At 53.5% G+C, this 25905-nt stretch overlaps 9 protein-coding genes across 9 annotated transcripts; 6 read left to right on the forward strand and 3 right to left on the reverse strand.

Annotated features, from left to right (window-relative positions):
* Nucleotides 1-1885: 1885 nt before the first annotated feature.
* On the forward strand, nt 1886-2597 carry CC84DRAFT_1146098 (uncharacterized protein; the record flags this gene model as incomplete). The annotated part of the gene is made up of 2 exons (XM_018176543.1): nt 1886-2237; nt 2290-2597. 2 exons carry the CDS (start codon nt 1886-1888, stop codon nt 2595-2597), a joined length of 660 nt encoding a protein of 219 aa, XP_018036558.1.
* An 804-nt stretch (nt 2598-3401) lies between these two features.
* Nucleotides 3402-5542, forward strand: CC84DRAFT_754196 (alpha/beta-hydrolase). Its single transcript, XM_018187309.1, has 2 exons — nt 3402-3700; nt 3754-5542. The coding sequence occupies exons 1-2, from the start codon at nt 3551-3553 to the stop codon at nt 5197-5199; spliced, it is 1596 nt and encodes a 531-aa protein (XP_018036559.1). The 5' UTR covers nt 3402-3550; the 3' UTR covers nt 5200-5542.
* A 343-nt stretch (nt 5543-5885) lies between these two features.
* CC84DRAFT_1090732 (Spo7-domain-containing protein) lies at nt 5886-6923 on the forward strand (the record flags this gene model as incomplete). Its single annotated transcript, XM_018174368.1, has 1 exon — nt 5886-6923. A coding segment is annotated over one exon (1038 nt), but the record flags the coding sequence as incomplete, so codon positions are not given.
* Nucleotides 6924-8315: 1392 nt separating this feature from the next.
* CC84DRAFT_1119919 (M6 metalloprotease) lies at nt 8316-10367 on the forward strand (the record flags this gene model as incomplete). The annotated part of the gene is made up of 1 exon (XM_018175563.1): nt 8316-10367. A coding segment is annotated over one exon (2052 nt), but the record flags the coding sequence as incomplete, so codon positions are not given.
* A 602-nt stretch (nt 10368-10969) lies between these two features.
* CC84DRAFT_1092426 (uncharacterized protein) lies at nt 10970-13188 on the reverse strand (the record flags this gene model as incomplete). The annotated part of the gene is made up of 5 exons (XM_018174453.1): nt 10970-11996; nt 12089-12190; nt 12245-12611; nt 12755-13011; nt 13070-13188. 5 exons carry the CDS (start codon nt 13186-13188, stop codon nt 10970-10972), a joined length of 1872 nt encoding a protein of 623 aa, XP_018036562.1.
* Nucleotides 13189-13664: 476 nt separating this feature from the next.
* On the forward strand, nt 13665-14718 carry CC84DRAFT_754388 (uncharacterized protein). Its single transcript, XM_018187310.1, has 2 exons — nt 13665-14042; nt 14079-14718. Exons 1-2 carry the CDS (start codon nt 13900-13902, stop codon nt 14494-14496), a joined length of 561 nt encoding a protein of 186 aa, XP_018036563.1. The 5' UTR covers nt 13665-13899; the 3' UTR covers nt 14497-14718.
* CC84DRAFT_1146113 (glycoside hydrolase) lies at nt 14591-16123 on the reverse strand (the record flags this gene model as incomplete). The annotated part of the gene is made up of 3 exons (XM_018176544.1): nt 14591-14685; nt 14758-15463; nt 15522-16123. The coding sequence occupies 3 exons, from the start codon at nt 16121-16123 to the stop codon at nt 14623-14625; spliced, it is 1371 nt and encodes a 456-aa protein (XP_018036564.1). The 3' UTR covers nt 14591-14622.
* Nucleotides 16124-22449: 6326 nt separating this feature from the next.
* Nucleotides 22450-23921, forward strand: CC84DRAFT_1259456 (uncharacterized protein; the record flags this gene model as incomplete). Its single annotated transcript, XM_018184915.1, has 2 exons — nt 22450-22785; nt 22844-23921. Exon 2 carries the CDS (start codon nt 22902-22904, stop codon nt 23919-23921), a length of 1020 nt encoding a protein of 339 aa, XP_018036565.1. The 5' UTR covers nt 22450-22785; nt 22844-22901.
* A 425-nt stretch (nt 23922-24346) lies between these two features.
* Nucleotides 24347-24897, reverse strand: CC84DRAFT_1164518 (uncharacterized protein). The gene has a single exon (XM_018178500.1). The coding sequence runs from the start codon at nt 24756-24758 to the stop codon at nt 24390-24392; it is 369 nt and encodes a 122-aa protein (XP_018036566.1). The 5' UTR covers nt 24759-24897; the 3' UTR covers nt 24347-24389.
* Between the last annotated feature and the right edge of the window lie 1008 nt (nt 24898-25905).

The following is a 25905-nucleotide window of genomic DNA, read 5'->3' on the forward strand; positions in this document are numbered from 1 at the left end:
CTTCAAGCGCTTGTAAACACTACAGCAAGCAGGCACTGTCATTCCAATACCTCTCACAGGTGCATTTATTAGCAATCAATGTCCCTGAGATTCTGTTTGAACTTCTGCGCTGACTTGATATGTTATGAGTCTATATATATAATAGGAGTCAAGACAGGAAAAAGGATACTAACATTCCCTTTTCGGTCAGCCGCCGTGTCCTTACTTAGACGCTTACGTATACTGGTCTCCATGACATATGGTTTTCTGATCTACCCCACCTGCCTTAACACCATGTCTCAGTAATCAGGTGAACCTTTCTAATGGTGGCTACACAAATGCATGCTTACCCATGGCGCGCCTATTGGTTATCATCGGAGGGGTGCGGTGAGTTGGACCATCGGCTGGTAAAAGTACGGCGACCACCCGAACACTTTGTAGTCATCTTTTTATGTTGCCGAAACTAAACGCGTAGACTGACGTTGGCAAGAAGCGAAGGATTCTAGTCAGGCGTCCTGCTGCGCGGTTTGACCGAAGTTCCAGTGAAGAAGGATTGAGGGGTAAAGCGTACACTAGTGTACATACGTAGTACCTAGATACGTGTGGCGCACAACGCTAATTTCCATCTTGGCAGGTGCTTGTTCCTGTCCTGCCAGAGCTTATCTCGCATTAGCAAAAGCTTGGTTTCCATGCTAAAGCGTTCGTGTGGTGAGATGCCCCTCTTACACCCGGGCATCACGAAAGTAACACGAGCACTTCAATTATCAACCGTTGGGTTCCCGGGATTTGGGGATGCACGATCACGAAACCTGGCAGGAGGCAATACGGATGCGCCACAGTACACACGGGCTTTCAGACACGATTTGATCAGGAAAGTTCTCAAGAGTGACGTCCGCATTGGCGCTGACTTGATTCTGGCACAAGGCCTGTCGTTACATGTTCAGAGCTACCAGAGTATAACTAGCTGACGACGATCCCTTCTAACCTATCTGACTGCAATGTGCTGCCTAATGAGCTCCGTTGGTGTATTGTGGCCAGCAGCAAAGGTCCTCGCCTGGTTCGGATAATTTGTTAGCCAATCAATTTGGAAGAAGGAACAAGTAAAGGTTAAATACCTGGGTTCGCAGCAGGCTCAGCATCTGCCTTGGGCACAGGACTAGCAAGAGTCACCGTGGCATACATAGCGGCAATGATGATGGAGAAGGCGTTCATTCTGGATTGGTGCTTCGATCGCTGGCTAGGAGGAAGTGGTGAGCACTGAATTCAAATTCGCTGATGTCTGCGATGCCGACATGATGCAGCCCTTCGGTGGTACTTATAATCGTGGTGATGCCTAGCGTGTCCGATGAGAGCTAATCCCAACTTTAGAATGACATTCGTACGAGATAGTCCATCCTTCAAGACTGCTCACGAGCGCTCTGGTAGAGCGCAGCGCGATATCCGATTGGCTACCTATAGTCGATCAATGTGCTGACTTTTGCAAACATTGCAGGTACGATTGGAGTAGCGTTGGGGGGCGAAGCTTGGGTCCATTCCCGAGAATGCCGCTTCAGAGCTGCCTATCAGAGTATAGTTCTCACAATCTACTTCTGTGGCTCATTGATCTACATTTCCATTCTCACTTCTTCCTTGAATCACTCTACCTCGCTGTAGTCGATTCATTTGTCTCCAAGGAAGATCTTGTACAAGATTAAAACATACCCTGCTACTATAGCCGCACTCGCATACAATGTTTGCTCATCTACGGCAGATATATGAAGAAGCGCCAGATGCAGAAGAAAAGTTGCTGTCTGACGAGATCGATTCAGAGGACGGACCATACCGCCAAAAGCCAACACGTCTCAGTCCACTGTCCCATCCGCTCACACTTCTAAACACACTCATCATGTGCGCTTCATTCATATTCATGGCCCTTGGTCTACGTCGAGGTGCAGCCGATAGCGAGACAGTCAACGATGCTTTACGGAGGTTATCAACTCCTAGTCCCGTGTTCGACCATGTGAACTTCCGGCTGCAGTCAACGAGTCTGAACGGATCTGTGCTCCGGACACTAAACACACCTTGGAACTCTGGTCCAGAAGATCAGGAAAAAGAAGCTTTGTGGAACGACCTCCAACACATCCGGGCAATTCCACTCACGGGAGAACAAGTCAAAAACATGGGCAAAGACCCCGCCAAATGCGCAAAGCTGGAGGACTCTGTCTTCCGCAAGGGGAATGATCTATATATTGGCGGACTCGACATCTTCCACCAAGCGCGTGAGTGGATCATCTACTGCCTACTTTTGTCACGACTTCTGACTTGGTAAAGACTGCCTAAATCGCCTTCGAAAAGCGGCTCTGGACGGCACAGCAAATGTCGGAAGCGCAAGAGAACATACTCTCCACTGTGTTGACATGCTTATGCAACACCTGCTATGTACCGCAGACACAGGCTTCTACACCTACAACTGGTATGCCGATATGAAGTGGCCACAGCCCGACTTTAGCGTGCAGCGGCAGTGCAAGGACTGGCGGCAACTGGTTGAATATCGCGATGCGTACGCGGTAGATCAGGGGTTGTTTGAGGCTTACGAAAAGCCGAGGGGCGTTTACGAGAATCAGAGAGGCGATATTTGACTTTGCAATATAACCTAGAAATGTGATTGCTTCGATACACTCTTATGGAGTCTGGGATAGCGTTCAAGGACAAGATTGCGGGACTGGAGTACAGGCTTCTTGGGAAACCGAGCAACGTGCGGCCTCCTCTTGTTCACCTGTTAGCATGCCGGATAGGCATCTCGACCTGCAACCTCCATCGCGATCCGGTGTCGCGCTTGATCAACATCAGCTCTGCCCCACGTGCAACCGCTCGGGTAACATCCCGGGGTGCAAGTACAGCAGCCGCCACATAATCTGCCGTCACCACGAGCGCGAGCGCTGTCTACGACCCGATCAGTTCCATCACTGAATCTCTCAGATAATACCTCGACACCCGACCCGGGGGCTTTCGACCATTTCGGACCTTTCCAGATTGACGGGCTCCTCTGTCTCGCCGCCGGCCGTGACGCTGCAAGTCACGTGGCCATTTGCAACGCCGTCATAGGAGCGCGTGGTGGAGACAGACGGAAATCAATGCGCACATTGCTGGCCAGATGGAGCTAGCAAAGGCTATTGTTAGCGGACGCGATGCCTGGCAGGACCCTTCATCGCTACCACAACGGGGATGACGGCGTGTTGTTGCGGCCGGTCCGCTTTTGGCCCGCCGCTCGCGCAGTTCCGCTCTTAAGTCCATCCAGGCCGCCGCAGCGCGCGTCGCACGTCCGCCGGCCCTCTGCGGGATCCATACGTCAGCCCTCGTCGCCCCGAATTTATACAGCGCGTGCGGCCGTGGTGTCTGAGGACACCGCGCTGCAACTCCACCCACCGCCACGCTGACCGCCCACACCCGCTCCCCGCTGCACCTGCTGCGGCGTTATCTGCATTCACGGCCTGGTGCGCGCAGAGTGCTCGCCAGGACTGCCAGCTTTGGAGGCGCAAGCTGGATCTCGCTGAGCCTGTCTACGCCCGTCAGGATCCGCGACTCGTCGACCATGGCGGCCCCGCACGAGGAAGAGGAGATCAGAGGGAGGACGCAGCAGGCGCCCCTGGCGTCGCAGAGGGCGAAAGAGCAGGGCCAGTCTCAGCAGGGAAGAGTCGCAAAATGGTTCCCGCTGGGCGCAAAGGAGGGGTTCAATCAATGGGTAGGCCGCCCGCCACAGTACCTCCCAAGCCGCATGCTAATCACCAAACACAGTGGGCAGGCACCTCGCCCATGGCCACGGAGCACCGCGTGCTCTCCTTCATCCCGCACCTGCAGAAGCCGCCCACCCAGACGCAGTCCGGCTCTGCGCCCGTCTCTGCCGTGCCCTCCGCCGCTGACCTGACTGCCCCGCCGAGGACCTCTGAAGCCCACGAGACGACCTCAATCCTGACTGATCCGTACGGCCCGCGACAGTGGAACTCGGAGATGGTCGCGCTGAGCGGCAAGGACCGCGCGCTGAACGAGTTCTCGGTGCAGCGCGTGGGCGAAGCGGCGGAACACCACCTCGTCATGCTCCACGGATACGGCGCGGGCTTGGGGTTCTTCTACCGCAACTACGAAGCCCTGTCACGTGCAGCGGGCTGGAAAGTCTACGCGCTGGATCTGCTGGGCATGGGCCGGAGTAGCCGCCCTGCGTTCAAGATCCACGCAAAGGACAAGGAGGGCAAGATCACCGAGGCCGAGAACTGGTTCATCGATGCGCTGGAAGAGTGGCGGATAAAGCGCGGGCTGGAGCGCTTCACGCTGCTGGGACATAGTCTGGGTGGCTATCTGGCCGTCGCCTATGCGCTCAAGTACCCGGGCCGCTTGAACAAGCTGATTCTGGCGTCGCCGGTTGGAATCCCCGAGGATCCGTATGCGGTCAACGAGGCCATGCCTGAGCCGCAGGAGTCGACAATGGGCAACGAGTTCACGCAAGATGCGGCAGCCACCACCAAAGACAATAACAATTTCATGAAACAGCGCGACGGCGCCAAGGCCAAGGCGGACGACCAAAAGGAGCCGCCACGAAGACGGTTGCCCGGATGGGTTGCATACGTCTGGGAAGCCAACGTCATCTCGCCCTTCTCTCTCGTCCGCTGGAGCGGACCACTGGGCCCGCGTCTGGTCTCGGGCTGGACGACGCGGCGCTTCTCGCATCTCCCGGAAGAGGAGGCACAGGCATTGCACGATTACAGCTACTCCATCTTCCGGCAACGAGGCAGCTCCGAATACGCGCTCGGATACCTTCTAGCCCCCGGTGCTTTCGCACGGAACCCACTGATCCGGCGGATACAAGGCGTCGGACGCCAATGGATACAGCCTCACGACGGCGCCATCGTTGACGGGGACGTTCGGCCCAAGCCATCCTCAGCTTCGCAAGACGCAGCACCCCGTGCAGGCCAGCGCGAGAACGGCATCCCCATAGTCTTCATGTACGGAGAAGTCGACTGGATGGACGTAGCCGGCGGATTTGCCTCGGAGGAGAAGATCAAGCAAGAGCGGCTCCGCATCCTGGAGAAGGCGACGGCCGAGGAGCGCCAGAAAGACAACGGCGAGGCAAAGGTGGTCATCATCAACAAGGCAGGCCACCACGTGTACTTGGATGGCTGGGAGCAATTCAACCGCGTTATGCTCGAGGAGATGGCCGACGTGAAGCGGAGAGAGGCGCGGCGGTAGCATTGATGCAGGAAGGCATCTGGGTTGGCAAGGCGTTTGGGATTTGGGCCGACTGGGTAGATGGGCATTTGGGCCCTTGTGCATGGCATTTTTGTAAAGCTGTAGCGTACATGGATCGTACAAGCGCGAGAACAGCAGCTTCCACAGGCATCTTCACCTCCGCATCCATCCAGCGCGCTTTTGCACGTAGACGACGTGAATGATGGCCATGATGGCCCGGCCACAGGCACGGGCGTCATCAGGGAACATGTCTCGTTAGGACCGCGACGGCGCTGCCGACGCGTCGAGTGCCACGCAGGCATGAGGCCAAAGAGACGGTGAAGCCAAGGGCCAAGTGCTTTCCCCTTTGCACATGGTGCGATGGAGATGGCGGGGCGGACTCCGACTAGCAGTGCCAGCAAACCCTTGCAACTCACCGCACTTTAGGCGAGCTCGAGCCGCCGACATCACAGCCGAAACCGAAGCACACCAGGTGCGCCGCGGTGCCTCCCACCTCTGTGCCACCACGCACACGGCTCGTGGGGTTTCCAGCATCCACCTCAACCAGCGGCCGACCGGGGCAGAACGTCTGTACGCTCTGCCACGCCGCCCGCCGCCGCGAAAGCCCGCCCGCGCATCGTCACATGCCTGCGAGAGGCGTGCACCCGTCTGCCCGGAGGCTCGTCTCGCACGCGTAGAGAGGCGCAATGGCTCTCCCAGCGTCCAACCTGGCCATCGACGAGATGGTGAAGGGGAACCAGCTGCCCAACCCCGCCGCCGCCGCCGCCTACGCAAACCCCCCGCCCTACTCGGTGCTCCAGCCCGCGTCCGCGTCCAGCGCCCACCACGACCGCCTCGCCTCCCTCAAGACGCCCCGCATCCCCTACCAGCCCGCAGACCCGACCTCGCTCCTGCCCTCCGCCCCGCCGCAGATCTACCTCAACCTGCTCATCCTCGAGGCCTCGCTGCGCAGCCAGTACCTCACCCTCCGCGCGCGCCGGCGCCAGAACACGTTCGTGCTCACGCTGCTCGCAATATGGATCGCCTTCTTCTTCTACCTGCTGTGGCTGCGGCCGCGCGAGGACGGCAAGGGCATCGGCGGCTCCAAGTACTGGCTCGTCGACTCGTTCCAGAAACTGTGCTTCATCACGGGGCTCGTCACCGCGCTGCTGTTCTGGGCGACCGGCCAGTGGGAGCGCGGCGTGCGCTGGCCGCGCCGCTGGGTCGGCGTTGCGAACCGCGGCCTGCGCGGCATGAACGTGAAGATTGTCGTGATGCGGGGCAGCTGGGCGCATGAGATTGCGGGGTGGCTCGCGTTCATGCTGCCGTTCAGTGGGGGGCTTTGGGGCGGCGAGACGGGCGGGAGCAGTTATCACTTCGTGAACCTGAGCCACGAGAAGAAGAACGATCTCGCCGAGGGGTTTCCCAGACACAGGATCGTCGAGGACGGAAAGGAGTACGCCGAAGAGGACATCGCGCCGGGCGGGGACCTCATCAAGCTCATCCTCCTGCCGAAGCCCTTCACGCCTGACTTCAGGGAGGGCTGGGAAATCTATCGCGCCGAATACTGGGGCCGCGAGAACGAGCGCCGCAGCGAGCTGCGCCGCCGGATCCGCGCCCGCCAGCGCGAAGTCGCCCGCGCCGAGGGCGGGTGGTTGTGGTGGACGGGCTGGCGCGGGTGGAAGCGTGCAAAGGCCGTCACCGGCCGCAGCAGCGACATCCACCACCACCAGCACTCGCACTCGCACCACCTCTCCGCGTCCAACAGCTTCAAAGAGCGCAAAAGACGACCCAGCACGCTCCGCGGCCGCGAGGGCTCCTCCAACTCGCGCTCCTCCTCGCGCAGCACAACCCCCGCGCCCGAATACGACGACCGCGCTGCCTCGCACTCCCGCGAGCGCAGATGGTCCAACAGCACCGCCGGGTCCACCGCCTCCTTCGCGTCCTCCCGCCCCACCACACGAGGCCAGACCAAAAAGCCCTCCGTCAGCCTCGGATCCGGCTCCGGGCCTGCCACCGCCTCCGTCGCCCGCCAGCCCTCCTCCCGCCTCTCCTCCACCAGCAGTACCAATAGACCGGAGAGTAGTAGCAGACCCAGCACGCCCCAGGAGAGCATGCCCTGGCAGAGCAAGCGCGCGAGCACGCTCAGCACGACCGAGAGCGCAAGAGATTACGAGGCGGATGCGAGTGGATTTGAGGAGAGCAACATTGGGAGCATGGGACCGCCGCCACGGCCGCAGGTTGTGAGGAGGGGGAGTGGAGAGAGGGGAAGTGGAAGCGGGAGTGGGAGTGGCAATGTTTTTCCCAATGCGCCGAGTGCGTGAGCGTTCGTGCTTTTTGAATCTTTGGCTTCTTCACTTGTTTTACTGGAAGATACCTTGCATATGCATTTCGTGGCGGTCCTTTTTTTTTTTGTTGGAAGCATATGATTGACGGCTATGGATCATGGGTATGGACACGAAAAGCTGCCAGTTTGGAATTTTGAAATTTAGGGATTATTACGCAGTCGGGATAGGTCGCAATGGTATGTAAGCAAGGGTCTAACGACCTGCCTCTACCGTCCTGTGCAAAAAAGTTCTACACGCCTACCGATTTGGAGGTTTATACGTTGTTATGTAATCGAGCATGAGATCTAGTGTAACTCGACCCGCCTCACGGATCTCGGTAGTCTTGGCCCGACACGTTTACGCGACAAGCTCAGCCATCCCGCCCTTGTCATCGCCTTCAAGCTTCATCGCCAGCGCTCAACTTCGCCACAGCGACATGTCCATCGCGCAGAAACATAACGACTCTCAAACCCCCAAGCAAGCGGTCTTCCATCGACTTTACAGATCATCCTCGTTTCAGCAGGTGGCACGATAAGCCAAGGCCTTCTAATCTACTTCAGGCATCTGCATAAGCAGGTCCCGCATCCCCAGATCAGCACAGTTACGTAGGGATGCCAATTATTACCTACCCGTATTGAACGACCCTGCCCAGGAACGCGGTGCTACTTTGTCGTGCAAGGATGGAAACGCGGATAAAGAGTACGCAGTGCCGCTGCGACCGGCTCTGCGGCTTTCCTCCTTTCAGTGCCGTCTGAAGCCGTGTCAAATCAAAACATTGCGAGTATAGCTCGTAAGAGCTTACTCTACACGATGGCAAGGCACAATGGACGGACGGTTTCGCGCGTCGTCCTCACGACCGCACTCCTCACGACCACCTTTGCAGCCCCAGCGCCCCGTCTCCTCCGCCGCGCTTCCTCCGATCCGTTCGCCATTTTGGATGAGCAAAAATGGGTCAATCCAGACAACATGACCTGGGCCGACTTCAAGGCACCGCCGGGGACCTCGTGGTCAGACCCCTCCCGCCAGGGCCGCGACCGCAACTTTAACATCGCGATGGTCACGGTCGACTACCCGGATTCGCCCTTCGTCATGACTCTGGAGCCCGAGTCCGACATCTTTGGCAACCCGCAGCCTTTTGCGCCAAGAGTCAAGAGAGAGGACGTACCCGCGTTCTACAGGGACTTGCTGAACACACCGAACGAGCTGAATCAGGGCCACACCATCCACGAGTACTGGATGGGTGACTCCTTCGGCAAGTACGGCGTCAACCTGACCGTTTTCGGACCCTACAGAATGCCCAGCAAGTCGTACCAGTACGGCATCGACGACGACCCTAACGGCGGCTTCAACAAGGGCGCGTGCCCCGGCGGCCAAGGAAACTGCGGAACCACAGTAGACCTTCGCACCGATGCCCTCGGTGCCTGGCGCCAGGAAGTCGGTAACGAGACCGCAGATGCGTTCGAGCTCGCCTTCATCCTGTCCGCCGGGCAGGACGAGTCGTCCACGTGGCAAGAGTTCGGCGAGATGAAATTTGCGTCGCCCGAGGATGTGCCTCCTGAGTTTGGCCCGCCGGCGAACAGCTCGCTGCCGAACTGGGCGCATACGAGGTATGTGAACTGGACGAGTTGGGCGGCCGCATCGACCATCTGGCCGAATGCGGGGGGAGGCTCGTCGACGCAGGGTGAGAGTTCGGGCATGGCAACTTTTGCGCATGAGCTTTCCCATTTGCTAGGTATTGGGGATAATTACAATAACCCATATAGCGATCCCGCACGGAGAGCTTACACGGGACCGTTTTCCATGCTCGACCGAGGCAGCTTCAACGGACCTGGTGGTCCTCACACGCGTTGGCAAATTCCCCCCGTGCAAGGTGCCTCTATGGGCTCCCTCCACACCATGCGCGACAAGCATCAAATCAAGCTCATTGACGACACGCCCATCTTGCAAATCTCGCGTTCCGGCCTCGCCGCATCGGGCCCTGTCATCGCAGAGCTCACCGCCCGCTCTGTCGACCCCGGCACAGGCCTCATGGGCTTCAACATCTCCTTCGGTGCCGCAGGCGACCTCGCTCCCAAGTGCAACACCTCCACCGACCCCCTCTGCGACGGCGGAAAATACAACAACTACAATGTCGAGGTTGTCGACCGCATGGGCGCAGACTCCTTCACCCCCGACTCCGGCGTCATGATTTCCAAGACGAAAAACTCCGACCGCAGCCAACCGTTCCAGTGGATCATTGACGCGAACCCGGAGGACGCCCATGTGGTGGATTTCTACTACCCCAACGGCACGGCGAGGTACTGGTCCATCGGCGACTATCGCCAGCTCGTCGACGCGCTGTTTCACGCTGGCACGCGCAGCGGTTCCGCCTACGAGCACGTGGACGAGGCGAATGGCCTGCACTTCTACGTCCTGGACATCAACCGCGATGACACCGGGGTGCTGCACTACACCGTCGGCGTGTCGTCCACCGCATCCTCCAACGGCACAGCTACCTACGGCGTCGAACTCGCAGCCGGCACCGTCGAGCCTACCAACTCCACGTCGGCATCCTGGTGCACGTTCACTCTCAAGAACACGGGTAAGGCAGCGACCTACGCGGCCTCGGCACATCCGCAGGACTTGTCTGCGTACACGGGCGCGGATATCTATACGCTTTCTGCGGAGGTCGAGGGCGAGGGGTGGAAGGTGGAGACGCCGAATGCGCTCGCGTGGGCAAAATTTGGGGAGGAGACCGTGGCGAGGGTTGCTGTGGGGACTACAAGCAAAGGCGGGTATCAGACGGGTGGAGAGGCGGTTGTTACGCTGACGGCGACGAGTGAGGGTGATGGCAGTGTGAAAGCAAGTGCCAAGTGTACGGTTGGGTCGTAATCAAGCTTTCCTCGGTGTCGAAAATTGACGGGTATGGGCCGGTGACAATCACGTTGTACGGGCGGGTCGCATGGGTAGTGATCTCCTTGAATTACTCTTCGAGAATCTCTCGTAGGAGTTTTGTTCTTCTGAACAGGATCACAAGGAGACCACATCTATTTCGATCTACCTGCATGAGTTTCTTGTCATCTGCCCGTATTCGTCACGTTTTGACAGCGACGCGCGTAACAAACAAGGGTTTCTATGCGTGAAAGTCTTGCCGCTGATGGCTGTGAACGTAAAGTCAGTCTCGTACTGTTCTCCATCAATACTGTGAAGCCACTATCCCAACGCCTTGCGTTACCGAGCAGAAAGTGTAGTGCCTGTTTCATAGCAATGTTCCAATGTCAGTGCAGTATGCTATCACTGTAAACTGGTGTACCGGATGATTCCAATCAATGTTCCCTTCGAGAATCTCAGTTCTCGCTTACAATCGGCCTCAGCATTCACAAGGCTCTCTGCTCGTTCACGAGTTCCTCATGTCCCTAGTGCTGCATAAACACAACGCCGGTGGTTTTGCTCAACTCGCTCGTAGTTCTTTTCCATTGCTCTATCTACGCCCAAGAGAAGTGTTCAGAATGTAGATACACCCCCTCCGCCCTGGAGCCCTTCAGTATCTCCAGATTCTCCGCAGCAACAGCGTTCCGTACATCATTCTGCATCGTTTCCGGCCCACAGACAAATACGCCCAGTGATTCGCTTGCCTCCGCTGCCTTGGCCGCCTCCTCCTTAATTATCGCTGGAAGCCGTGGCCGGCCTTCTAGCTCTTTGCCCGGCACATGTACATCGTGGCCCTTCGTGTGGATCTCAATCTCATCCGCAGAAGATATCGAGCGCGGTGCTTCTGCTTGTTCCGGAAGATCTGCCTCTTTTGCAGCGGACCCTGTTGAGTGCACTTCGACATGGACGTGGGTAGAGGGGTACCTGGCCAAGAGTTTGCTGACGGAGGATAGGAACCATTTACGGCTGCTGGTATCCCGCGTGGCTAGTATCACGCGCAGCGACTTTGGGCCCGGGGCTGCACCAGTCTCGAGCGCGGAGGTCTTCTCGGGGTCGGCAGACGATTCTTTCCGCTCGCCTTTCTGCGTGATCAAGCCAGCCCGAGCGAAGCGCTCTACAAAGGGCAGAATCCAGCCCGCGCCCGATCCACCAGCGACCACGAGGAGACGATCGCTATCCCGATACTTTTGCAAGGTGGCCCCACCGTATGGCCCATCGACCTGCACCGGCACCTCCACCCCAGCCCGCTCAAGTGCATGCTGGTACAATTTTCTTGTAAATCCCTTCTGGTGCCGAATATAAAACACAAGCTCGGACGGCCTGTCCTCCTCGATCGACGGCGACGAACAGATAGTAAATGGATGGGACGACAGAGCTGGAAGCAAGCCAAGACTCGTGAAACGCAGGAAGCAGTGTTGGCCGGGCGTCCACTTGAACTTGGCGGGGACCACGATGCGTGTGAAGCCGTTTTCTTCGACGTTTATGCGTGCCTTTTGTGTGAAGCCGTATTCGAAGATGATGCGGAACCAGCTGTAGGCGTAGGAGGGGACGTAGATTGCGGCGGTCGCGATGAAGTAGTCCCTGATGTGATTCAGCATGTGCTGTGTGCATTAGGTCCCAGATCAAAGTCGTGCATGCCCTGCTGCGAGGTTATCTTCCAAGGGGGACTATACCATGAAGTGAGGGTGTAGTCGCAGTGCCAAAAGAAAGTCACCATGAAGACCACCGCGGCGAGAAAATGCGTCGCTTTGAAAAACTCGTAACCAAGGATGGATCTGCATAAGCTATCAGCATGCTAAAGCATGGGGGGATTGAGAGTCACGACAGACCGGACCGTACTGTGCGACATGAAAGTAAGCCATGCCTGGAATATAAGCGCAACGATGCCGGTCCAGTAGAACACCAGACTAGAGGAGAAATGCTCCTCCATATCATGCCATCGAATGTGGTATACGATAAAGGGGAAGGTATGCAGCAGCGCAAGGACAAAAAAGGCATACGAAATCCATCGATGGAAGACCTGCAATCGTTCATGAGTCACCCCAGTGACCAAGGTAATCCAGTTAGTCTTGGTCGCGGTTGCAAAGATGAATGGCATGCACGCCAACGCCATCCATCCGGATCTGGTCGCCAGAGGCGGTGATCCGCCGAACATAATGTCTGGCCAGTAGTATGGCTGGGGGGCCAAGTCCATGCCTTGTGTATGCGTCAGCAGAGAATACAATTCACGGTGAGTGCTGGATAAACTCGGTCGCCTTTACTGCAAGCGTCACCTGAATGAGTCTGCTTCCATTCTACACATGCCGTGATTGGCGCCGGTATCTTCACTGGGGTCTTACAAAAGAAGAACACGGTTCCCGAAAGCCCTAGCAAGAGCACTCCGACAGGAGCTGAATTCCAGCGAAGTGACTTGACATGGAACCCGCGATAAGATAAGTATCTGACAGTAGCGATGAGCTTGCGCCATATGTTCGGCCCTCGGAAGCGACGGTGACCAAGGATGTGCGACGAAGTGAAGTGCGCGATTATGAAAATCCCGATCGCAGTCATGAAGAATGCAATAGTCGATAAGGCGAAGACATAGTCGGCAATGTACCTAATAAACGGTGTTAATGTCAGACCAAACACGGTGCCATTCGCTTGCAGCAACACACCAGAAATGCCATCGTTGTTTGTACCAGCTGCACTGCTCAGCGGTCTTGTCCCCGCACTCGAACTCGCGGCTGCTGTGCAGTGCTAGCGGATATGTGAGCCATGCCATGTTCATATCCATCTTGACGATTGTGAGGCTGGAATGCTTCCACTCAAAATGGTTCTTGTATTGCTTTCGCGCCCCAGTGTTCAATTCAAGGAAAAGGAAACGGCACGCTGCCAGTATTTTTGAGGGTTCCCTAATCCGAAGACGCAGCACATCGGCAGCTGGTTATAAGTACTGCTACCAGATCTCAAAAAGATGTCATGAAACTGAAAGTTAGAAGATCAGTGAATGAACATCATCCAAGGTAGTATATAACGAGATGAAACGACAAATCTTCAGTTAGCAGCGACCCGGCAAAGTGTCGTCGGCGTTTATGTTCACGCGAGGAGCAGGGTCCGAGCCTGGGATTAAGGAAGCTTCATTAAGCTTTGAGCCGAACGTTTGGCACAGGGTCCGACGCGGCATGTATGTGATCGGGAATAAGCGCACGTTCTGATAGGCTCATAAACTGTAGATGACTGAATGAGAACGTATAAACTGTTCCGCCGTATGAGCGAGTTTGAGCAAGTTAATTTTGCGACCAATCACAGCCCAAAAGTTTTGCGTCTCATGTAAGACGAGCGGCGATCCTCGCGTTCGCTTCTGCACGAGCACACGTTTCGGTGAACAAGCATCACAGAGGTCTGCTACGATCGCTTGGTACCCGGCGCGGTGGGCTTCTACATCACTCTTGTGTGCGTTCCCTCCTTGATTTTCACTTCATCCAGCCCACCACGTCCAGTCCCGATGGAATCCATGTCTATGGCCACTGTAACGAGTACCATGGCCGGAATGTCCATGTCCATGCCCATGGCTACAGAAAGTGCGACCTCTGGTTCGATGGACATGGGATCGAGCAGTGTGATGGCCATGAGCACGATGGCTATGACATTCTTCTCTTCGACTACAACACCACTTTTCTCAACCACGTGGACACCAGCCTCTGCAGGCCAGTACGCTGGCACCTGTATTTTTCTGATCGCCTTTGCCGCCATCTTCCGTGCTCTCATCGCCATTCGCTTCAACTTCGACCGCTTCTCGGCCAAGATCGCATCGACTCGAGGCGACAACCAGGCACATCTCTACACGGACGAATACAAAGGTGCGCACCGGCCGTGGCGAGCCAATGAGGCCGTGGCGCTCGGTGCTATGGATGTAGTGATCGCAGGTGTCAGCTACCTCCTGTATGTGTCCTCCCGAGTCAGAGTGTTGCCCTCGCTTACCGATTTTAGGATGATCGCGGTTATGACTATGAATGTTGGTTACTTTCTTTCCGTTCTTGCTGGGGTTTTCATTGGAAGCATGGCCTTTGGGCGTTTCATGAGTCGTTCCATAACACAGTAGGAAGTTACGGCATCGAAACCACAGCATATCAAATAGTATATCAATCGCTACTCAAACCTAGAGTTACATGAAACTCCAAAATGAATCCATCTGTGTACACAACCATAGATACTTTGCTCGATGAGATTAATAACGGATCTCGTATGCAAAGGCTGTTGAATTGGTAGGAGGATCCACTGCGAGCAGCAGCTGACACGGGGTTAGTAGTCATACGCTAGGCCGTTGAAAGAAGGGTGAGAGAGACTGAGGATGACTGCATACCTGATCTTTTGAGTACTTGTACGAAGAGATGCCGAGGTTGACGGGATCTCCAATTTTCGCTTGGTTCCCCGCCCAGTCAAATCGATAGACTTGAACATTGACGTTGCCATCAGCCGAAAGACCCAGGCTTGTCAGCCCCTTGATACTGATATCATATGCTGCCTTGATCGTTCTAGTCCCCGCGATGATCTTCACCACGCGGTCTTGCTTGGTCGCAAACACATCGAAGAGCAGATCTTTGGAAACCGTAGTAGCAAACCTGTCGCCCTTCATAGAGGCGTAGTACTTGTACAGCTGCCAATCTCCATTGGGAACGTATCCAGAGGCTCCCTTGTAGACGAGATTGCCCATCTCGTCATGCAGTTTCTTACCGCTTCCCCAGTTTGCACGCAAGCCGCGTAGATTGTGCCGTTCAAGCTGGGCAAGGTAAAATGCTGAATTTGCAGGATTCTGCTCCTCAAGCGCAGCGTACTCGTTGATATCAATAGGTTTTTGCGGTAGATCCTGATTTTTCAGCAGCGTGGTAAAGTCTGGAATGACCCTGTCAGGCTCGCGTGACCATGAGCCGATCTGGTGCCATGAGTAGATGTCAGGTAGGCTTTTGCTCTTTTTGACGGCTGATAGCCATGCTTTCCACTTCGCATCGTCTAAAGATGGCGGGTGTGCCGCAGATGGCCCACTGATGAGGGTTGTCGGAAGCAATTTGCTACAATCATTCCGTTAGATACGAAGATTCTGACTTGTGTTTGCCTCATGTTACATACCGAATGATGGTAGTCGCTCGTACGTAGTACTCCAGATACTGGTCCCATGATCGCGCCCAAAAACTGTCGATGTCGGGTTCATTCCATATATCAAAAACCAAGCCTTCAAGCATGTCATGGGCTTTGAGATCTTGAACAAGACGGGTGAGGAAGGTCTCCGTTTCAGTCCAATTGCCGTTGTCTCCTGGGTAAAGCGCATTCACACCGGCGCCGCCGTCAGAACCCCATAGGTCGTGTGGAAGCAGGATGAAATCCCCTCCATATTTCCGGGTCGTTCTATAGTTTGATAGGGTTGAGTTGAAGCGAGCAACATATGCTTGGAGACCGCCGATCCAGCCCTTTGGCGGTATCTGGGCTCCTCCTGCGCGACTCGCTCGGAACGCGATGTCGGTCATGAAGTGATCAGGGATGGCATTGCTCGCTTCTGTGCCATTGTCGGGAAACCCATAGATAAAGCCAGCACCTAGAGCGTTTGCAGAACCAATGTTGGTGTTCAGATCGATGGTAGCTGTACCTTTAGACTGCCTCTTGGGAGGTGCGGCCGTCGTAGCCTTCACAGCAACCAATGCTAAGAGAACACTTGCAGAACAAAGACGGACCATGGTGCAGCGGGTAATGTGCGAACGTGAAGATAACAGCTTGTTGGCCTGGACTACATCTCAATAAATACAACAGATTGACACCCTGCATCTTCATTTGCAATGCCACCATCACTGTGAGGGACGATCTGTCCAAGAATAAAGCCATTTGTAAAACGAAGCGTCTACAATTGGAGGAAAAAGCTGATGTTTACCCCACCGGGGCAAGGATGTGGGGAAGATTCTGGGGGTAAAATCTGGGGTCGCGGCTTTTTGCCGCCGCTAGCAGCGACTAAAGCTTAAACCATCGTTAGACCGCGAGGTAATAAAGTTAATGTGCGAAATTGAAGACTGCATGTCTTTCACCGATAAAGGAGCGTAAGCTAAGGCTCTGTAGCTGCACCGGCCCCATCGGAGCTCCCGCCGGACGCCCAGAGCTATAACCTCGCTACGAGGGATCGGATGTGTTGCTTAGGTATGCTTGGAACGCATATCAACGTTGGATGAAGAACATTTATTCTGCTGAATTACGGTACTACTCCTTGTTGAACGGATTAATCGATATGGGTAGGTACGTCTCCTTTCTCTTCCTATTTCATATCAGAGAAGCGTTCATCTTCGTCCTAGACTTCTTTAGTTATCTTGCGGACCGCACGGGGTTTAACATTTTCCAGCTTTTGTATCCACGCTTCTGGATTTACGGAATCTTGAGATCAATGTATTAACATCAGATCTGTAGCTAACAATCTAACTTCTACGCTAACCTCAGCTTTTTTTGTCACTCTTGTGGCCCGTCCGTACGTACCGAGCAATGGTAGATATTCGGTCGGTTTATATTGCACACCGGCAGGCCACCAATTTAGTTCGCGTGGACTGTCGACATCGTAGTCGGTGCGGTCCTTGAAGCTTCCGTAATCTTTGCGCAGTAAACTGGCCCATAGCTGCACAGCTTCTCTCAGGACTTTTGAAGCAGCTGTTATAAATCGGAGGTAGAACAAACGCGACAAACTTTCAAAGTCACCTAAGAAGGTTTGGACTTGACATCCTTTCCTTTTTTTCCCCGGCCACCCGGCCACCTCTCACATATCCCTCTTGCTGCATTTGTACAGGTTGTGCGTACTGTTTATCTTCTGCTGAAGGAGGTCCTGGAGTGGTGATTAATGGAGCTGTTATTATTCCAAGCTGAACAGCAGGTTGATCGCGATGATGGGAACTATATAGGATGTTTGACTCGGGACTGATACATAACGAGGACGTGGTGCTTGGATTGAGTAGAGCCTAGTTTTATAACTGACTGTCTAGCAAACCGAACCCATTAAGGAGGGGATGGGGAGGATCGGTAGATGACGGCTCGTAATTCAGGATATCAATACCGATGTCTGGAAGACGATAAACCTCAGACGCAGGGTTGGGGAATGACCATCGTATGGTGGTATGATAGGGTATAGCGGAATATTCTGGCTTCTACTGCAAAGGAAACGGTATCAAATCGGCGCGTGGATCTTCCACGATTCTCTGAAGGTATCTTGAGTATCTGGCTACTAGATTGGTGGCCCGTTACGGTGTCATGGATCTGATCTGAAGGCAAGTCGCTTGTTTGAAGTGAAAGTTGGATCGGGATTTCTTTTAGATAGTGGGTCAAAGATTACGCACACATTTCTGGTGGAACAACTGTTTCAAAGTTCTAGATCCCGAGTGCAGTCAAAGCCACGATTAATAGTACCACTAGGCCTACCGTTGCCTTATAATGAGAAACCGGGGCTCCAAGGACAACTATAGTGGGTTGCAGCGAGTACAGACATAGAATTGGCCCCTATATAACCAGACGCACGTCTAAAGAATGACATGTTCTTGGGAGCGCTATCTTAATTTTGTAGGTAGGATAAGCGCACTATTGTCAGATGGAACGAGTGCGTTGAGGTTGGATCTGCACAATTGAGCAAGGACCAATGCACTTATCGCACTAACCTAGGGGGAAAAACCAACCTAGCAAAGTTTGGCTCTGAATGAGACTTCCGCTTTGTTGTTACCAACTTTGTCCCTTGACGCGTTTTGGTCGGCGACCTGGGACTCAGCTCATGAAAAACCTCGTGGTTGAGCCAATCAGCTAAAGTAGCCAATAATAATTAACTAACTAGAGAAGCGCACCTTATTTTTCCGGGGACGGCTAACCTCGTTACGGGCCGTCCCCTGCGGTGTCAAGCGGTTCCTCCGCGGCAGGCCCAGCCTAAACCCATATGTCATGGTTCGTATATCCATCTCTGGTTCTCCCATCCACAGAGCTTTCAGCCTTCTACGAACCATCATGTCTGATTCTGCGCACCTTATCTTAGATGATAGAAGCGCAATTAACTCGCCAGTTCCACTGGTCGGAAACATCATCTCAGTTGCGCTCTCTATGATAACCATTGCCGCGCTTGCAACATGTCTCAGTAAGGATGCTTCCATAACATTGAGAATTCAGCGTTAATTAGTCTGGGTAGCTCGACGCTTACAATCCATCAATTCTTGGAAACGACTTCCACTCACAGGTTGGCGTAAGTGCGTCGTCGTTTCTGTGAGTGGTCTGGAGACTATGAGGATTGACATGTCACTAGTTCTCGTGATTATCTATTGCGACTCATTTGTCTTTGTCTTTGTCACAGCGATCCTCTCTAAGGGCTTCAATCTGAATGTTCTCAACATATGCCGCAGTATCATCATACTTTGTACGTGCCCTACCGTATCCAAAAAGTAGAGATACTCACCTCCGATGCAGGCTTGGTATGCTACATGTCGACAAAAGTGGGTTATAAAACCTACAACTGATAATTATTCTGCTGACTATCTCACTTTAGGTGGTAAGTATGAACTACATATTAATCTAGGACCAAGGTTGATCATGATACCATAGTTTATATATCTCTTCCTAGTCGAGAAAGCGGTACGTCTTCGTCCCAATTCTCTAGGTCTCTGATTAACGGTTGCATTTGGTTAGTACATTGTGCGCGGAAGACGACAGCCTCGTTTAAAAGATAAATTATATCTCTTCAACTTCTTCGGCATGATATGTAATTGTTCCCTTGGAGCAGAAAACTCCACTGCTAATCATGCTTAATAGGCCCTTACATTGGCGTGTTTGTTATGAACTTCGTATTGTAATAATCCCATGACACATTTTACCTTTTAAGTCCACTCACATACCCTAGCCGATTTGCTTATATTGATGAAAAGGGGGCATGCATTGTTGGCATGAAGAGAATAGCTATGATACCATTACTATCATTCGAGATCTTAGTCAATGTGCGTATACATTTCTATTCAACATGAACGGACTCTAACAAAGCACAGGTCTATCTTACATCACTATTTATCCTCCCAATACTAAGTAATTCGCCGCCTCTCATACCGCCCAGCAGTACTGACCAGGTACCTCAATCACTTAGAAACATCCTCGTTTCGCCACAACATCAGCGTTGCCCTCCGCGCCATTGCTCGCCGTACCTTCTTGTGTAGTTGCGCAACCCTCACCTCTAGCGTTGTCAACATCACCATCCTTATGGCCCTCCAAGGAGAGCCGGGCTGGATTTGCATGATGTGCTGCAACGCAGATAGTGAGTTCCTGTCACCCTTCCTTGCTCAGTCAACCTTTCTCATCCCATCTTCATTATCTTACCTTAGCAGCCAGCTCAGCTACCCATCCGACTAACCACCGATACAGTCCTCTTTTCCGTCCTCGTCCTCCACTGGGTCTCCTCTCCAGACGGCCGCACCAGTCCAAATGGTGTCCACATCCTCCCTCGCACAGATCACCAGTTTCCCTTTCCTGGTCTTGGCTGCCCGGACCACGAAGATCTCCCATTCGACGGCACGTCCGGAGGTAGTATGCCGCCGTCACTGGGTCTATCGTTCGAGCTACAGAAAGCCAGGTACTCGAGCGCCCACTTTTGCAACAGAAAGCAGAGTCATGGGATAGTGCGACGGCCAGAATCATGCCCGAAGAGCCGATACAGATGGTGCGAGGACAGGAAATGGAAGATGTGCATGAATTGGGACAGAGCAAAATTAAGAGACTACATTAGCCGGACTCATTATACCAGGGCCCGTCGTGCGAGGAAGTGACGCATTGCCATTGGTCATGGGTCGTGACTATTGTTTCAGCTTCGACGTCTGATAGTGGGATAGACGTGGAGACAGAAGGTCTCCCATTGGGTTTGAACGTTATTGTGGTAAGGGCAGAACAGATACGTAGCGTAGAGGATACTATCGCGAGTGCAAGCCAACGAGGGAAAGGGTCATGGAGCTAAGTGAGGGAACCTGCACTGTTGGAGTTACTGAAGCTTAGTACACCAATTATCATCATTTGGTACTCTCCTTAATGCGTACCACACGCCTCAGAATTGTTGTTCATGTTGCTCTTGTAGGCCATCTGCCGAATACAGCCTCCCATAGCCATCTCTAGTGAGAATATGATGACGCTCATCTTGGCGTCCGCTTGCCATACCCGGCGCCTTCTAATCACGGCCTCGTGGAGCCCCTTCACGTTTCCTTATGCCTTGTGGGATAGTCTATTTAGCGACTTCCGTATTCGCCACCTTTATTACTGTTTCTCGCACACGGGTAACATTAATTATCGATTACTCTTTGTCTAATTTGGAACGTAGGCTGGTTTTACATAACATTGAGAGCTTTATCAAGGACTTGGGCTAGTTATGCCACAAGCTAATGCGCGCGATAATGATACAAGCCAGACGACGCAAAGGTAAGGGGACAGCTGGCTGATTCGTTTAGCAAAGCGTCGGCTGTCTTCTAAGCCTTCGCTTCCGGGGCTAGCCGCAGAAATCGCGGCCGATTACGAGTACGACAAAAAGAAAAAAGAAAAAAAAAGAAAAAGAACTGGGAGACGGATGCAACTGATGAGGCCTCACCAATATCCATAACCGCACGCTGAGGTTCCTCATTCTTATTAGATCTAGCAGAAGACTTTGAGACTTTCTTGTTGCCCTTTTTAGATAAATTAATACGATTCCAGAGTTATCTTTCCCTCCTGCGAGCTTGCTAAGCACGTGCTCGCTCAGCTGCCTGATTGGCCTTCCCCTTCGCGTGTGCATCTCTAGCAATTCCTCAACAAGTGTGCCTTTCTTGTAATCATCGAGCTTTGAGCTGTTGGCTGGTTCTACGGGAATCTGCTGGTTCAGCTTTTCGAAGTCGTAGTTGCTCCTCCTCAGCATCTCTTTGGCTGCGCGCGCTGGCTGCACACAGCTGTGTGATCGCCTGGTAAGCGCGCGTCAACGTTGACCGCATAACTGTGCATTTTTGCCACTGCATTATTTGAATGGTTCTCCTGATTTCATTGATTCGATATAATAGCAGCCTGAATGTGGCACATATCAGCGTGATTTGTGGTGTGATCTGCCGCGGAGCGCAGCGGCAGCATCATTCCGTCGCAATGTAGCTTCACAACAGCAATGCTCCACTCGAGCGCGCCGTCAGATCTACTAAGAATGAGAACTCTCTTGCAAATCTCCTCAGACCTTGTCGGATGTGTCGATGGGGCACCACTCCTTCGACATGAAATAGGGTCGATAGCGGACGAGGCTGTCTGGTAATCTGCAGTATTGCGTACTACTGATGATAGCATACTGAGTATTCCATGAGATGGTTCGTATGAGAAGCGATGCCGGTCAATCGAGGGCTCGTCGTTGCGGGGACGTCGCGAACCTTGTCGGTTGGCGATGGGTTTCCAGGTCAGCCCATCAGAAAATGTATACCATATGTTGCGACTCTGCTTGGGAGGTGTTTGGGCTCTATCATCGTTTTCATGTTGCCGAACTAGATGACTGTTGCTGCGTTCGATGAACGTGTCATATTGTGTAGCTTGCTGACGGACTTGTGCGTCCGTTCCTGCTAGGGCCGCAACGGCGGTTCCATAGTACCAGATTTACCACGATTCTGTTGATTAAGTCTGACGTGCGGTCGACCGTTTGCGGAGCTGAATAGTTTCCGAATTGGTAAGAAGCAGGACGCTGAATGCAGAGGTCTGTGCCTCAGTCTCGGCGGGCCGGCGCCCCAGCGCCGCCACGCGTTGGCTACGTGTTATCCCTTTGTCTCCCCTGAGGCCCCTGTACCAGGAATAGCCAAGTTACTTCACTGTGGTGAGTGGGTTGCCTACCCCCTTTCCAGGGTACCCGAGGTGCGATCTACTCTTAACATGCCCCGCTTTCAGCATGGAACATGAATTTAGGTGGTCGGTGCACCTCGGCGCTCTCCGAGCGAATGAGAAGGGCTGCGTCTACCCTTTTGGACTAGCGCAGATGCAGGTGCCTCCAAATCCCGGGTCATGGCGTAAACCCTTGCAACCAAACGACGCCCATCACGCGCACGGACTTGTTAGTCCAATCATGACCGGCTGATGGGAATCCGGGGAACGCGATCCGTCTCCCTATAGCGAGAAGGATCACAGTGGGCGCATCTGGTTCCGAGGTCCAGACAAACCTTCAAGAGCCTTTGCGGCAAAAACAGCATCCGTATGGTAGCAGGGCGTCGAGAGATTGCTTTGTGCAGCCTCCTACATCAGCGATCGGTCAGTGTCAATTCAATCGCAGGCGAAGTTGTATCGTGGGTGCGCCTCAGTCATGCAAACCAAAGCGACTTTGCAACCGATACTATTTTGTTGCATGCGATATTGCTTGTGCATACAACTCGTGGTATGGATTCTCTTTTAATATTCTGTTTGTAGAGCATGTCAGCTTACTTATCTCGAAGCAATTACTCAATTTCTCACGAACGCATCTTCGGGCTCAACGAGTCTTCGCATCCGGCCATGGTCAAAAAGGAGGACGTGGGCATCGTCGGCGGCGTAAATGTCGGCCTCCCAGTTTTGATGACCATGGGGGCGTTCTTGTCCATTGCGCTGTACAATGTCATCGAGATCACCGTCTTGATTTTCATCGTCTTTAAACAACGGAAGGGAATGTACTTTTGGAGCTGCCTCACTGCCAATTGGGGTATCGTCCCTCACGCCGTTGGATTTATCCTAAAGTTCTTCCAGGTCACCACTTTAGACCTACTATCAAGCGCCATAATTGGTGTTGGCTGGGCTTGCATGGTGATAGGACAATCAGTCGTGCTGTATTCTCGGCTGCATCTGGTCGTTCAGGATAAGACTAAGATCCGCTGGGTACTATGCATGATTGTCTTCAACGGTGTTGTTCTCGGCTGTCCCCTCATCATCCTGGCATTGGGTACAAACTCTAAGCAATCAGCTCGCTTCCTACCCGGCTTCCTAATCTACGACAAGGTCCAAATCGTGGTCGTTTCTGTCCAAGAGACCATTATTTCTATCATCTACATCTACGAAACAGTACATTTGCTAGGACCGGGCGGCGGCAGCAGTTCAAGACCCCTGAAGAAGTTACTTATGCACCTTATCTTCGTAAACGTCATGGTTCTAGTCTTCGATATCACCCTCCTTGCTGTCCAGTTCTCCGGTCATTATGAGCTTCAGACGACGTACAAGACGGCCGTATACAGCGTCAAGTTAAAAATGGAATTCTCTGTCCTCAACCGTCTAGTCCGCATCGTCAAGCACAAGGACATAACTAGCAATCGAAGGGCTCTCGGCAGCAACACCCTTTCTCTTGGCGTCTGGACTGGAAACAAGAAGGCTCAAATCAGCACTAGCCCACGCAGCCCGGGCGCCTCCGTCAAGATCAACGAAATCAGCTCGACAGGCGACAACAGCGAAGATACGAATGTGAGGACGTCTCAAATAAGCATCGACCGGGCGGAGACGGCAGGCACAGCGCTCCACACAATCGATTCCGATTCAAATGGGACATGAGACGCCTCCTAGAACAGTGCTTATCCTTGTTCCGTCCATGAACAACATCGCACCTAAGATCAGTTATAAGGTGGAACCCATAAATTATCTATGCGACCGAACCATATTGTGCTTTAGAGAGATGGTATTGTATACCTGTCAAAAGGTGCTTTATAGAATTTGAAAGCGACATCGTCTATCAATGTTGTCTTGGACGAGTCTAAGATGTAGACATAGCGAGGCTATAATTTCAAATCTACATTTATGAAGTCTTCTCGCCCGCTGGGTGTTACGGTGACAAAGAAACACGACACGTTTTCGGCAGGAAATGGCACGAGAAGGGATGAGGCTGACAGTAATGAACGCAGCATCAGCATAATCGTTGGGAAGGCCAAGGACCGACATTATGTGACGTCCCACCTAAGCGTGGACTTAGCAATACAATGATATCACGTGACGATGTCCTGTCTATTGAGGATATATTAGGGACTACGATAACTTAGGAGGAGTAGAGTGTGGAATATTCCTGAAGTGTAGCGACAGTAAGTGAGCTACGGTTTTCATTTCTTGTTCCTCTTGACCTGTGGAGCCGATCGACAGGCACTTGTCCTTCATAGCGCTCGTCCACCCATGCCCTTCGCCCAGCTCGTCATCGGGCCGCTCGGGCTCCGGCAAGTCGACGTACTGCGACGGCATGCAGCTGTTCATGCGCACCATGGACGGCAAATGCGCCGTCGTCAACCCTGATCCCGCCAACGCCCGCACGTAGTACGCGCCCGCCGTTGATGTGCGCGACCTTATACCATGGGCAACATCATGGATCAGGAGGCACTGGGCCCCAACGGCGGCGTGCTGCATGGCTTCGAGGAGCCGGAGCAGCACTGTGACCGGCTCGAGGCCGCCCTGCAAGATCTGGCCGGTGACTACTTCCTCTTCGGCTGCTTCGGCCAAGCCGAGCTCTTTACACAATATTCGTCACTGCGAAACTGTTGGAGGGAGCTTGGCAAGCAGTTCAGGGTGATCTATAGTATTATCACTGGAGTGTGGGAGAGAGCTCCCACGCTCCATATATATAGAGATATTGCCAGGTCTAAGCGCAGAACTAGCCATATACGTACAGGAAGCTCTCTGAGCATACAAGGGAGCTCCGCAGAGGAGCTGCCCAATGGCGTTTCACGTCACAGAAACATCTTCCTACGCCTCCAAAGCCTCGGCATAGTCCACCTGACCGATTCCATGGTGCTGCGCGGCCCTCTTCTACCTCTCGTCTTTGCTCCTCGCCCTGCAAAGCATGCTGCAGATAGACCTGCCGCACCTCAACGTCATCACCAAGATTGACAACTTGTTCAACTAATTACGGAGATCTGCCGTTCAATCCAGACTCCTAAAAAAAAGTTCAGGATTTGAGCTATCTCCTGCCGCATCTTGAGCGCGAGCAGAACTCGGGGTCCCCCGCCACTGCTGCCCCGCAGTGACGTCGATGCGATGACGAGGAAGGAGAAGATGAACAGCCAACATCGAAATATTCGGCGTTGGAACAGATCCATGGCTGAGCTCGTCCAAGACTCTGCTCTCGTAGGCTTTGAGACTCTAGCGGTCGAGGACAAGAAGAGCATGATGGCGATTCTCAGGTTCCCGGGACAGGACCCACTGCGGAATCCATTGCGGGCCCTGTAGCTAGCTAAGTAGATCCGAGAATCGTCATAAAACAAGTTTGCAGTGAGAGAAAGTATAATCTTTAGTTTGCCCCGGTTCTAGGTCAAGAAAGAGCAGGTGCTGCCGAGTCACCAAGTTATTGGTCAGCCATAACGCTAAGCTTCTAAGAGCCTAGCGCATACAAAATTGTGTCAGCAGTCGGCATCAATCTGTGCGAAACCTCGATCTTAACAAGGTTTAAATACGAAAGTTATGATCCGTAGGGTGTAAACATGCTTATCGATGAACTAGTTCCAGGCTCGTATTGATCTTACGGATCTAATTCACAATGAGATAGCGTTGTGTCAGC

This window comes from Paraphaeosphaeria sporulosa (genome assembly GCF_001642045.1).
Source record: "Paraphaeosphaeria sporulosa strain AP3s5-JAC2a unplaced genomic scaffold CC84scaffold_5, whole genome shotgun sequence".
NCBI classification, from domain to species: Eukaryota; Fungi; Ascomycota; class Dothideomycetes; order Pleosporales; family Didymosphaeriaceae; genus Paraphaeosphaeria; species Paraphaeosphaeria sporulosa.

Bases quoted from the DNA above. Each gene is read 5' to 3' on its own strand.
- CC84DRAFT_754196 (XM_018187309.1), top strand. From the start codon at position 3,551: ATGGCGGCCCCGCACGAGGAAGAGGAGATCAGAGGGAGGACGCAGCAG. The intron at 3,701-3,753 runs GTAGGCCGCCCG...CACCAAACACAG, and splicing joins AGGAGGGGTTCAATCAATGG to TGGGCAGGCACCTCGCCCAT.
- CC84DRAFT_754388 (XM_018187310.1), top strand. From the start codon at position 13,900: ATGGAATCCATGTCTATGGCCACTGTAACGAGTACCATGGCCGGAATG. The intron at 14,043-14,078 runs ATTCTTCTCTTC...ACTTTTCTCAAC, and splicing joins ATGAGCACGATGGCTATGAC to CACGTGGACACCAGCCTCTG.
- CC84DRAFT_1164518 (XM_018178500.1), bottom strand. From the start codon at position 24,758: ATGCAGCACGCCGCCGTTGGGGCCCAGTGCCTCCTGATCCATGATGTT.